Source organism: Microcaecilia unicolor, chromosome 10, assembly GCF_901765095.1.
Source record: "Microcaecilia unicolor chromosome 10, aMicUni1.1, whole genome shotgun sequence".
Classification (NCBI taxonomy): Eukaryota; Metazoa; Chordata; class Amphibia; order Gymnophiona; family Siphonopidae; genus Microcaecilia; species Microcaecilia unicolor.
Genome location: NC_044040.1, coordinates 147,297,210 through 147,311,197, shown reverse-complemented (window position 1 = coordinate 147,311,197; position 13,988 = coordinate 147,297,210). Strand labels below are relative to the sequence as shown.

General features: G+C 44.6%; 1 protein-coding gene across 1 annotated transcript in view; it reads left to right on the top strand.

The window, feature by feature from the left end:
• WDR33 (WD repeat domain 33) overlaps positions 1-13,988 on the top strand; it is a 441,658-nt gene that overhangs the window by 355,115 nt on the left and 72,555 nt on the right. Inside the window, 3 exon segments of the mRNA XM_030215962.1 lie at positions 5,255-5,341; positions 5,950-6,089; positions 10,922-11,074. Of these exon segments, the coding sequence (XP_030071822.1) occupies positions 5,255-5,341; positions 5,950-6,089; positions 10,922-11,074 (380 nt within the window).

The window sequence follows — 13,988 nt, the reverse complement described above, 5'->3', positions numbered from 1 at the left end:
AGAGAGATATGTCAGCATCCCAAGGATATTCAGTGGTTTGCACCATCACAGTATGCTTAAGCTCTGCTGGCTGTATCAGAAAGTCCACTGAAAACTGCTATAGCCTAAGCCAAACCTTCTTACAACAGAATGTTTGGTAATTTTAGAGTGTGGCCACCAGTTCTTGCTTAGGGCCACACTGACAGTTTTTTTTTTCTAGAATATTCAGTTAACTTTAGTCAACTTCTTCAACCTGGGTGGCTGCATTTAAGAAACGCTGGTTTAGTAAATTCAGTTTTCTATTCTAATGCTTTGGTTTACAGCAGATCAGTCTGTAAAGTGATGTTACTAAATATAATTATATTTAGTGTCTCTAAAGTTTAGGATTCTATCATTGCCAAATTTTTGACAACTGGGCAGGAGTTAATTAATTATAAACTAATTACTTTGGAGGTAATACTAGAAACAGGGAAAAAAGTAGGCAACTAAAGACCATCAGGCTCATTTTTGAAAGAGAAGGACGGCCATCTTTCGACACACATCGAAAGATGGGAGTCCTTCTCACAGGGTCAGTGGCATTCCTAGGGGGCGCGGTGGGTGCGGTCCGCCCCGGGTGCATGCCGCTGGGGGGGTGCTGCGCGCGCGTCTGTCCTTTGTTCGTTCCATGCTCCCTCTGCCCCAGAACAGGTGTTCCAGGGCAGAGGGAGCATGGAACGAACGAAGGACAGGCACGCGCGGCACCCCCCCCCCCCCCAGCAGCGTGCACCCAGGGGGGTGTCCTTTTGCCGGGGGGGCGCATTGGCGATCCGCCCCGGGTGTCAGCCCCCCTAGGAACGCCACTGCACAGGGTCGTCCAAATCGGTATAATCAAAAGCCGATTTTGAACGTCCCCAACTGCTTTCCATTGCAGGGACGGCCAAAGTTCAAGGGGGTGTATCGGAGGCGTGGCAAAAACGGGACTTGGGCATGCCTAACACATGGACGTCCTCGACCCATAATGGAAAAAAAGGGCATTTGGACGACTTTACCTGGTCATGTTTTTCTTACGACCAAGGCACAAAAAGGTGGCCGAAATGACCAGATGACTACCAGAGAGAATCAGGGATGACCTCCCCTTACTCCCCTAGTGGTCACTAACCCCCTCCCACCATCAAAAAACATCTTTCAAAATATTGATTGCCAGCCTCAGATGCCATACTCTGGTCCATCACAGCAGTATGCAGGTACCTGGAGCAGTTTTAGTGGGCGCAGTGCACTTTAGGCAGGTGGACCCAGGCCCATCCCCCTCCCTACATGTTACGTTTGTGGAGGAAACAGCGAGACCTCCAAAACCCACCAGAAACCCCCTGTACCCATATCTAGGTGCCCCCTTCACCCATAAGGTCTATGGTAGTGGTGTACAGTTGTGGGTGGTGCGTTTTAGGAGGGGTTTGGGGGCTCAGCAGACAAGGTAAGGGAGCTATGTTCCTGGGAGCATTTTATGAAGTCCACTGCAGTGCCCCCTAGGGTGCCCGGTTGGTGTCCTAGCATGTGAGGGGGACCAGTGCACTACAAATGCTGGCTTCTCCCATGACCAAAGGGCTTGCATTTGGTCGTTTCTGAGATGGGCGTCCTTGGTTTCCATTATCGCTGAAAATCAGAAATGACCAAGTCTAGGGATGACCATCTCTAAGGACGACCAAAATTTCAAGATTTGGGTGTCCCTGACCGTATTGTTGAAATGAAAGATGGACATCCATCTTGTTTCAATAATATGGGTTTCCCTGCCCCCTCAATCGGTATGTTTTGCATGGATGTCCTCAACAAAACTTGGGCGTCCCTTTCGATTATGTCCCTCCATGTGGCCTATCCATGCCATCTATTCTCCCTTTCACTCTATTAGAGATCCTATATAATTATCCCAAGCTCTGTTGAATTCAGATACCGTTTTTGGGTCCACCATTTCCACTGGGAGGCCATTCCATAAATTCAGCACACTTTCTGTGAAGTATTTCCTCGGGTTACTTCTGAGTCTATCTCTATAATATTTCCTGTCTTTCCTCCAAAATATACATATTGAGGGGTCCTTTTACCAAGCTGCGGTAAAAAGGTCCCTGTGCTAGTGTCAAGGGACATTTTTACTGCGCACTGTGGCCCTTTTTACCACAGCGGTTATAAAAGGCTGAAAAAAGCCATGGCCACGGAGTAAGATTGCTCTTACCATGTGGCCATGTGAGGGGGAGCACTTACTGCCACTCACTGAGGTGCTGGTAAGGGCTCCCATGCTAACTCAGTGGTAACTGGGTAGCACATGGCGCGGTAACTAAAAATTACAGCCCTATTTTCCCCAGCGCAGGAAATGGCGCTTGCTGGGACTGGAACTACCACTGGCTCTCACGTTGGGCCAGTAGTAGCTCAAGATTAATGTGCAGTAAACCCGCATTGGGCATACTGCCACTTTGTAAAAGGGCCCCTGAGATCTGTAAGTCTGCCCCATACACTTTATAACGAAGACCACTGACCATTTTAGTAGGCACCTTGTGGACTGACTCCATCTTGTTTATATATTTTTGAAGGTGGGGTCTCCAGAATTGTACACAATATTCTAAATGAGGTTTCATCAGAGTCTTATACAGGGGTATCACCACCTCCTTTTTCGTACTGGCCATTCCTCTCCTGTGCACTCAAACATCCTTCTAGCTTTCACCGTCATCTTTTCTGCCAGTTTGACCACCTCAGAATCATCATACACAATCCCACCCAAGTCCCACTCCTCTTTCATGCACAAAAGTTCTTCGCTCCCTAAACTGTACTGTTCCCTCGGGTTTTTACAGCTTAAATTCATGACCCTGCATTTTTTAGCATTAAATCTAAGCTGCCAAATTCCAGATCTTTCCTCTAGCTTCACTTAGTCCTTCCTCATGTTATCCACACCATCAGGGGTGTCTACCCTTTTACAGATTTTGGTATCATCTGCAAAGAGGCAAACATTACCAAACAGCCCTTCAGCAATATCGCTTACAAAAATGTTAAAAAGAACCAGCCCAAGAACCAAACCTTGTGGCACACCACTGGTAACATCCTTTTCCTCAGAATGAGCTCCATTTACCACTACCCTCTGTCGCCTTCCACTCAACCAGTTCCTAACCCACTCAGTCACTTTAGGGCCCCTACCAGGACACTCAGTTTATTAGTCGTCTATGTGGAACCGTTTCAAAGGCTTTGCTAAAATCTAAATACACCACATCTAGCGCTCTCCCTTGATCCAACTCTCTGGTCACCCAGTCAAAGAAATTAATCAGATTTGTCTGAGAAGACCTGCCTCTAGTGAAACTGTTGCTTCAGGTCCTGTAATCCATTGGATTCCAAAATCTTTACTATTCTCTGTTTTAAAAGATTTCCATTAATTTACTTACAACAGAAGTCAGACTTACTGGCCTGTAGTTCCCACACTCTTCTTTACTTCTGCTTGTGTGGCGAGGGACCACATCAGTGGCGTTCCTAGGGGAGCTGACACCCGGGGCGGATCGCCGATGCGCCCCGCCCCCCGGGTGCAGCGCCCCCCCCCCGGATGCAGTGCGGACCTCCCCCACCGGCGAAAGGACACCCCCCCACGAAGGAACCCCCCCCCTCCGGTGCACGCCGCTGGGGGGGGGGGGGGTGCCGCGCGTGCGCCTGTCCTCCGTTCGTTCCATGCTTCTTCTCTGCCCCGGAACAGGAAGTAACCTGTTCCGGGGCAGAGAAGAAGCATGGAACAAACGGAGGACAGGCGCGCGCGGCACCCCCCCCCAGCGGCGTGCACCCGGGGCAGACCGCACCCACTGCCCCCCCCCCCTCCCAGGAATGCCACTGGACCACATCTGCTGTTCTCCAGTCCTCTGGGACCACTCCCGACTACTTTTCTAAGATCATGTATTATAAAAGAATTTGATATGTGAAAAGATCACTATAGCAAGCAAAGTTCTTCAGTATGGGCCTGATTTCATAACAGGATGTGAGGACGAGAAGCTCAAAAAGGCCCCTCTTTTAAGCCTATTTGTTGTTGTCCCCTGTAAAATGAAGAGAATGAGGTTTTGGGTAGATGTTGCAAGCAACATTTTATTTTTCCCTTGTGTCAGAATGGGGGGACCTAACACTCTTACCAAAGGGGCCACATTGAGCCTGCAAAAAGGTGGGAAAACGTGGGATACAAATGCAATAAATACATAAAAATAAATAAATAAATAGCTGTTGTATGGCATGTACATGATGACATTACTTTTATTATTTGGTTTTAGTTCATACCTTTTCATTGTTAGCTCAAAGCAAATTACATTCAGATACAATGGGTATTTCCCTGTTTCCAGAGGGCTTATAATCTAAACTGCATTATATCAATAATGCACATATTATTGCTTAATGTATGTAAATTGCAGAAGTGGTGTTAATTCCCCCCTGCTCCCTCCCCCCTCCTGGGGAAGGATTGGCAAGCTAATGCATGAACCAGTGATCCCAGGGAATAGCAAGAAGGTGCTGGCTTAAAATGAAAAAAGCATACACACCCCCACCACCCAGTTTTCTCCCTAGTGCTCCCAATTCCCGTGGTCTGGTGGTGAGGAGCATGTCCACTCCTTTAAAAAAAAAAAAAAAAATCTACAGCATTCCCCCCCCCCCCCCCCCCAAGCTAGCTTCTCAATTCTTGTGCCTGTCTCTTCCCCCCCCACCCACCCACTCACAGCATCTATTTGGGTGATCCTGTCACAATGCCATCATTTTCCAAAATGGTACTGCCTGTTTTCTAGCAGTAGTACTGTAGGTTAGTGAATCCTACGATAATTTAATAAATTGGCTCCTAAGTTTGTAGCTGAGGCAATAGAGGGTGATGTGACATGTCTTAAGATCACAAGGAGCATCAACAGGTTTTGAGCTGTAGCTTACATGGTTTCATCTTGCTGCTCTTCCATTGAACAAATATAACCATTGAAATTACAGACAGAGAAATATGAACCTGTGATCTGTATACAAACCTACCATATGTACTGATTAAGCCATTATTACAGCTCAAGAAAAAACACACGTTCTGTATTTTTTTTACTATAATAGAACATGTAAACTTGCAGTGTTTAAATCTTACATGCTTTACCAGCAATAATTTCTAAAGCAAATTAAAATAAAAATTCAAATTTCATATTCAAGTGAAACATTTTAATATCCACGTAGCTCTCTTTCCTTAGATTATGCCTCTACTTCTCTATGCTATTTGTTACTGAGGTAAATTTTACTCCATTTTGCTTATCCTGATGTTTTCTCTGCCTAGATGACCTTGAACCCAATAGTTTAGCAGTGATTCCTGGAATGGGGATTCCAGAGCAACTGAAGATAGCCATGGAGCAGGAGCAGATGGGTAAGAGAAAAGGAGATGGACGCCATGCCCACAAATGTATGATAGTTTCTGATTGTCTTCACCCCAGATCTTTAATTAAGAGCAAAAAAAATATGTGGAGATTTGTATCCAATTCAGTCCATGTCTTATTTATTTTTAGATTTATTTCATGCTTTTTCAGTGGTAGTTCAAGGTGAGGTATATTCAGGTACATTAGATATTTCACTGTCCCCAGAAGACTTATAATCTAATTTTGTACCTGAGGCAATGGGGGCTTAGGTGATTTGTTCAAGGTCACTATGGGCAGCAGTTGGGCTTCTTTGGTTGCCAGCCTAATGCTGTAAGCACTAAACTATTCCTCTGCTTAAAAACAGACCATATGTTGAGCGCATTCTCTAAATGTATCATAGTTGTGTTCGGTCTCTCAACCTCAGTTCTTAAATGTAGAGCACATTCTGTGTATACGATGTAAAGCACATTCTTTGAGCACCCTCTCTCAATTCTTTTTCCCTGTATGTGTAGAGCACATGCTGTGGGTACTCCAGCTGGACTTTCTTTTTTAGTGTAGAATGTGTGTTCTGAAGATCTTGTTAGATGTGGTGTTTTATAATGATCTTTTACTTCTCCAGGAAAAGAAGAAGTGAATGATGTGGAAATGACTATTCCAGGTCTGGACTGGGGAATGGAAGAAGTGATGCAAAAAGACCAAAAGAAAGTGCCTCAGAAAAAAGTCCCCTATGCAAAACCAATTCCTGTCCAGTTTCAGCAGGTCAGAAACTTACACACAATAACATATCTAATCCAGTAACATAGAATGTAAATATACACATTATACTGAAATAAACCCATCATAGCCTAGTTCCCGGAGATCCACAGTAATATTCCCAGGCCTGTAATATAGCCAATAACATAAGACAAACACAGCTTAGCTAAAGAGGTCATTAATGTATACATTAACACAGTTAAAACCTACCTGAACGTGTGCCACTTTGTAAGTCAGCAACACCAAGATAAATCCATTTTCATTCAGTTGCACACTAACTGATCAGTTTATAAGTACATAAGTATTGGGAAAGACCAAAGGTCCATCAAGCCCAGCATCCTGTTTCCAACAGTGGCCAATCCAGATCACAAATACCTGGCAAGATCCCAAAAAAGTACAAAACATTCTATACTGCTTATCCCAGAAATAGTGGATTTTCCCCAAGTCCATTTAATAGTGGTCTATGGACTTTTTCTTTAGGAAGCCGTCCAAACCTTTTTTAAACTCCGCTAAGCTAACCGCCTTTACCACATTCTCTGGCAACGAATTCCAGAGTTTAATTACACGTTGAGTGAAGAAACATTTTCTCCGATTCGTTTTAAATTTACTACATTGTAGCTTCATCGCATGCCCCCTAGTCCTAGTATTTTTGGAAAGTGTGAACAGACGCTTCACATCTACCCATTCCACTCCACTCATTATTTTATAGACCTCTATCATATTTCCCCTCAGCTGCCTCTTCTCCAAGCTGAAGAGCCCTAGCTGCTTTAGCCTTTCCTCACAGGGAAGTCGTCCCTTTCCCTTTATCATTTTCGTCGCCCTTCTCTGCACCCTTTCCAATTCCACTATATCTGTTTTGAGATACGGTGACCAGAATTGAACACAATATTCGAGGTGCGGTCTCACCATGGTGCGATACAAAGGCATTATAACATCCTCATTTTTGTTTTCCATTCCTTTCCTAATTTATTTATTTTAGCACATTTATATCCCACATTTTTCCCACATGTGAGCAGGCTCAAAGTGGCTTACAATGTACCGATTAGGCTTTCACCAGACCAGTGGTGAAACAATTACAATTAAGTTAGATACGAAAGAATAGAAGAAATAGGGAAAGGGTAAGAGAGTCCAAAATGGTCCCAGGAAATGTTGTTGGGAAGGGCTTCAGGTTGTATATGGGATCCTTGAAGTAGGCTGAACCGTTTGGCTGGAAAAGATGAAAACCGTCTGAACAATCCAAGTTGACCGTGCATGGTGAAAATGGAGTTGAAATTCGCTCCTTTAACCGACCACTCCAGCTCACGTGTACAACATTGTCGACGAAAACAGCTGATTGAAAAATGGAGGCCGGCAAGCAGACAAAGCAAGCTGTTTAGGCAGATGAGAGCAGCAAGACACCAGGAGACAATAATACCTAACATTCTGTTTGCTTTCTTAGCCGCAGCAGCACACTGAGCAGAAGGTTTCATCTCATCATCAACGACGACACCTAGATCCCTTTCTTGGTCTGTGACTCCTAACGTGGAACCTTGCATGACGTAGCTATAATTCGAGTTCCTCTTTCCCACATGCATCACTTTGCACTTGTTCACATTAAACGTCATCTGCCATTTCGACGCCCAGTCTCCCAGTTCCCTAGGTTAGTAATGTATATTCTCTGCAGACACACAGTTCACTCTATCAATATCAATATCAAATTTATTCTTATTGACCGCTAAACTTCCCTTTTCAGGGTTTACTGTGGTTTACAATAGCAACTGGGTATTATTAGGAAAGGTATGGAAAACAGGTGTTAGGATGTTATAATGCCGTTATCGCTCCATGGTGCAACCGCTCCTTGAGTATTGTGTTCAGTTCTGGTCGCCGCATCTCAAGAAAGATATAGTGGAATTGGAAAAGGTGCAGCGAAGGGCGACTACAATGATAGCAGGGATGGGACGACTTCCCTATGAAGAAAGACTAAGGAGGCTAGGGCTTTTCAGCTTGGAGAAGAGACGGCTGAGGGGAGACATGATAGAGGTATATAAAATAATGAGTGGAGTGAAACAGGTGGATGTGAAGCGTCTGTTCACGCTTTCCAAAAATACTAGGACTAGAGGGCATGCGATGAAACTACAGTGTAGTAAATTTAAAACAAATCGGAGAAAATTTTTCTTCACCCAACTCATAATTAAACTCTGGAATTCGTTGCCAGAGAACGTGGTGAAGGCGGTTAGCTTGGCAGAGTTTAAAAGGGGGTTTAGACAGTTTCCTAAAGGACAAGCCCATAAACCGCTACTAAATGGACTTGGGAAAAATCCACAATTCCGGAAATAACGTGTATAGAATGTTTGTACATTTGGGAAGCTTGCCAGGTGCCCTTGGCCTGGATTGGCCGCTGTCGTGGACAGGATGCTGGGCTCAATGGACCCTTGGTCTTTTCCCAGTGTGGCATTACTTATGTACTTAACTAAAAGTCTAAGCCAAGAGCTTGCAGCAACAGACTAGCTTACAAAATATTGCAGTATACTGCAACAATACATTAAAATCAAGAATCAACATACATTAAAATCACATTTACCTATCAGGCAGATCTTCAGAAAACAAATACGTTTTTAACTTCTTTCTAAACAAGATAATTTGATTCTGTTTTAATAAAATATGGAAATGAATACCACAATGACACCCCCTTAACTGAAAATACGGTGTTAACAATTTTAGAAAATCGCACATTCTCATGACCATACTTGTTTATTTAATTTATTTATATACTAGTAAAAGAGGCCCATTTCCAACAGAAAGGAAACGGGTGCTAGCAAGGTTCCAGGGCCTCCTCCCCCTCCCCCCAGGCCCCCCACCCTCTCTTGTCTAAAGCCCCCCTCCCCCTCTCGTCTCAGGACCCCCCTCTCCGATTTCCGCCTCCCAGCGCCTCCCTCCCTCTGTCTCTGTGGCCTCCGAGTGCAAGGAGGATGTGTGTGAGTGCCCCAGCCCTTCATACATGGCAGCTGCTGTTTAAAAAGTTTTACCTCCTGCTCGGCTGGCAACACTCAAGTCCACCAAGTACAGACGCCGCTTCAGACAGGCTGTGGTTCGCTGTTCCTGTGGTCCCGCCCTGCCGCAAACAGGAAATGAGGGCGGGACCACAGGAACAGCGAACCACAGCCTGTCTGAAGCGGCGTCTGTACTTGGTGGACTTGAGTGTTGCCGGCCGAGCAGGAGGTAAAACTTTTTAAACAGCAGCTGCCACGTACGAAGGGCTGAGGCACTCGCACACGTCCTCCTTGCACTCGGAGGCCACAGAGACAGAAGGAGGGGGTGACGTACGGGGGGGGGGGGGGTGGACTGCTGAACTGGGAGGGGATGGAGATGGTGGTGCAAACTCGTAGCGCCTGTGCTTCAGTCGTGTCACAGTTTCCCAGGCAACACGGTGACGTCACTGGAAGGCTTCAGACATTACGAACCGGGCTTCAACTTCCTGGCAGTCAGCTTCAGAACGTTGGAGGTGCAAATTAGTATAGTAGATTGGGATTTATGAACTGCCTTTTTGAAGAGATTTCACCCAAGGCAATGTATAGCAGGTACATTTTAAAATAAAACTCTATTCCCCGTGCTTGGAGTCAAAATATGGAACTCTACCTATTCCCATCAGAACAGAAAACAGCTACCTCAACTTCAGGAAGAGGCTAAAAACCTTTCTCTTCCCAAGGACTGCTTCATAATAATCCATCATGACTTCTGCTTCCTAGTATCATCCATTATCCTTTCCTTTAATGTTTTTAGTTTCATGCATTACTCCAATGGTCTCTAATGTTTCTCATAACTCACACTAGCACTATCTGCTTTTGTCACACCTAGAATGTAAACCGCACTGAACCCTGGAAAGGGGATATTAGCGGTATACAAGAATAGGATTGAATTGAAAATTTAACATTTTGTTAACAGCATAAAAATAGTAAAGTGGCGTAATATAAGCATGAATATAATCAATGAGATAAACTTGGAGATGGCAAATTGATACCTACTAATATGACATAGTATCAAAAATATTCACATGTAGTAACGGATCCCAGTGCCTAAAAATGCATGTATAAATTTTAATTAATGCCAGTTAGCACCAATAATTGATTATTAACATCCAGTTATTGGGGCAAATTGGCTTGTTATTCAATTAAATTGCATGCAGAAATTGTGCACCCAAATTTCTACATGCAATTTTTAGTGCCATTTATAGAATTAGGCCAATTGTGTGTTTTAATTTTTAGTTTTGTATTACTTCTATTGGTGCATTTATTTTGTTTCATTTATTGTTATTTTTATGGGGGTTTTTTTGTATTGTTTTAACTTTGATGTTCTGAGTGTTACATATGTTAAGTTGAACTCTGCTCAGATGTCATGATGTGTGGATTATAAATCCTTTCATAATATATCAATAACTTGGAGAAAAGCTTTACTGTACCTTAGCAGGTAATGCTAAAATCTATCTTAATTCAGTTGCAGCTTGTTGGCAACAGAGTCAGTCCTAGGTCCTTACTGTGGCTAATATTACTAAGGTAAACCATTTTAATTCAGTTGTATATTAGCCCAGGGATAAACCCAGGTCTATATTGCAACACATAGCGTAGAGAGAAGCCCATTCTAGTGTAGTTATCTATAGTAACGTCTTAGTAGCACACATAGAGATAAACACATGCCGTATCCTAGTCAGTAATACTAAGCAAAAACCATTCTAACTGCTATAGAAAAAATATCTCAAAGATAAATGCAGGTTTGCGCCATATGAAATAAAAGCGGCATAAAAGTATGCCAGAGCATCAAAATCTCACTCAGAATATGAGAAGATTGTTCTTGTTTGCTTACAGGCTTGGATGCAGAATAAAGTTCCCATGATGCCTCCCACTGAGCCAATGATTGAAAGAAAAGATGATATTAAAGTGGATGAGAAGAAAAAAACGCAGGCTGAGATTGAGCAAGAAATGGCAGCACTACAGTATACCAACCCTCAGCTTCTAGAGGTAAGGGGTACACTGCTCTGAATGGACTCTATCCAGTAAAACACTATATAAACATTTTGAAACAAATACATAAATGAGGGCATACAGCAATATATTATTTTTTGATTACTAGAGATTGTATAAAGAGCTTAGACAATGCAGACGTCACCTTCTCTGTAATAGAAATCAAAATAATTGCCCCAGTGGAACAAATGCACTTTTGTTTAGCTGAAGAAACAATGGGTAAGGAATATCAATAGACAACGAAAACTGGAAAAAATAAGTGTCTAAAAGCATAGCTTTAATAAAGAATGCAGAAATAGATCAACCACAAAAAGAAAATAGAAGGCTTAAAAACCCAACATAGCCATGTTTTGGTATGTCGCCTGCACTGGAGTGATTAGTTCTCAAAACTAACAAGTGGGGAAAGAATGCAGAGCATTGTTCATGGGATTCTTTCCAGCCTACATATGTATGCATGTGTATCTGTGTTGTCTGTGTGTGTGTCTTTGATCTGGAGGGCAGAGGAGAGGAGTGGTATGAAAATAGTAGTACCCAAACATTCTCTTGCTTTGGAACAAATAATAATTGAACCCAAGTATGATAATGTATGAAGCCATAGATGTCAGTGCCAATAGATTAAAAATTTTAACCATAGGATATTACTGTCCCACAGTAGCAGGTAATATACACTGTCCTCCCAATATTCAGCTGGTGGCAAGCAGCACAGTTAGCTGCTGACGCCAGATATTCAATGCCGTGCCGTTTCCAGTGACCAACATTGAATATCCGGGGTATTTTTGGCCGTCTATAACTTAACTGGCTATGTCAATAGAGTGGAGGAGTGGCCTAGTGGTTAGGGTGGTGGACTTTGGTCCCGGGGAACTGAGGAACTGAGTTGGATTCCCACTTTAGGCACAGGCAGCTCCTTGCGACTCTGGGCAAGTCACTTAACCCTCCATTGCCCCATGTAAGCCGCATTGAGCCTGCCATGAGTGGGAAAGTGCAGGGTACAAATGTAACAAAAAGTAAAAAATAAATATTTAGCACTGCCTAGTTACGTTAATAGCAGGCAAAGATAGGACTTATATTTATGCGGTCCTAAACTTAGCTGGCCAGCGGTGGAACGTTTGCGGATAGCTGGCTTTCTCCGAGGACAAGCAGGCCATTAATTCTCACAAGTGGGTAACGCGGCACCACATTGCCCGGTCCAGAGCTTATAACAAGCTTTACAGAGCTTTGTGGAGTGAGAGACATGCTCCACCATGGATGCTTGAGTGCCTTCCCACCTGCCACTAGGGCACAGTTACCACAGTAGTTTTTCTATTGCGGTGAGGAGAAGACTACATCTATAATTTCTCTTCACTCCCAGTTCAGAAGAGCTTCATTTTTGGTGCCTTGTTTAGGCCTTTATCCCCTTCTTTTTGCCGGTTTTTAAGTGTATCTGGGCTTTGATTCCTGAGCTGCTGGATTGCCTTTTGCAGTGGTGTGCATTGGTATCGGGGGTGCTTGCACCTGCCCTACCGCCTGTTGCAGCCCCGCTTGGCCCTCACCTCCGAAGCCAGCACCATGTGCGCGGCCCCTGACACCAGCACTGCGTGCGTGGCCCCAGTGTCCACTGCCACCCAAGCTGGTACCTCATCAACATCAGTAGAGAAAGCTTGGCCGGAGTTGAGGCGGGAGCCAACTCCTCGATGCCTCTCTTGGGGACATAGCTCCACAAAGTCGAGGCAGGCTCAGTTTCAGCCCTCCCACGAGTAATTTCTGTCTGACATCGATGAGGAACGTTCATGGGTGTCAGAGGAGGATCCAAGGTACTTTTTGGAGGATGAGTCCTATGGCATCCCCTCTGAAAGAACCTTTCGTTCCCCTTTTTTGTGAAGGAAATGACTGAGGCTATTCCATTTCATTTGGAAATGGAGGATGAGCCCAGGGCTAAGATGCTTGAGGTCCTGGACTACAAGTTCCCTCCTAGGGAGGCTGTGACTGTCCCTGTCTATGAGGTACTCAAGGAAGTCCTTAATAAGAACTGGGAGTCCTGTCTGTTGGTCCCTGTCTTGCCCAAAAAGATTGACATGATGTATCGGATCCACAGCACACCTGGTTTTCATAGGCCCCTGTTGCCTCACAATTCCCCCAAGCAGAGAAGCTAGGACCATGAACTCTTTTGGGAGGAAGATGTTCCAGGCCTCAATGCTCTTGTCTTGTATACAGTCGTACCTGCACTTTACGAGCGTCTACTTGTGGGACTTGGTGCACAAGCTGTTGGACTTGGCGGACTCTCCCACTGGAGCAGGCTGAGTCGGTACACCAGTTGGCCAAGCAGCAGAAGGCATGTCGTAAGTTCTTGGCTGGGGTGCCTATGACACCTTTGACATGGCACCCAGGATCTCTGCTCAAATTATAGCTATGCGCAGATTCTCATGGCTGTGTGTTTCTGACTTGGAACAGACAGTTCAGCAGAGGTTGGCAGATGCCCCATGCCGGAGGGATAACCTTTTTGGAGAGAAATTTGAGGAGGTCGCTGACCAGATCAAGAAGCACACTGATACCATCTCTTCTCTCTCCTGCCAGGTGCCTTCTGCATCATCTAGGAGGTCTTTTGGTAAATCGAGGAGGGGTTCTTCTTACTACCCACAGAGACGTAGATATGCCACCTCTTCTCGCCAGCCTGTTCAGGCTCAACCCCAGTGTGCTCATTCTCATCAAAAGCGTGCACCTAAGGCCCCTGCTGCTCCCCAGTCAAAGCTAGGGATGAGCTTTTAACTGGTTCCAGCAGAACATAGCCACTATAAAAGTGTCTGTCCCGGACGACTTGCCAGTTGGGGGGAGTTTTTCCACAAAAGGTAGCCCCTTGTAGCCTTTGACCGGTGGGTTCTTCAAATCATCTGCCTGAGACACACCCACAATTGGCTTCAAAAACCTCTAAATTGCC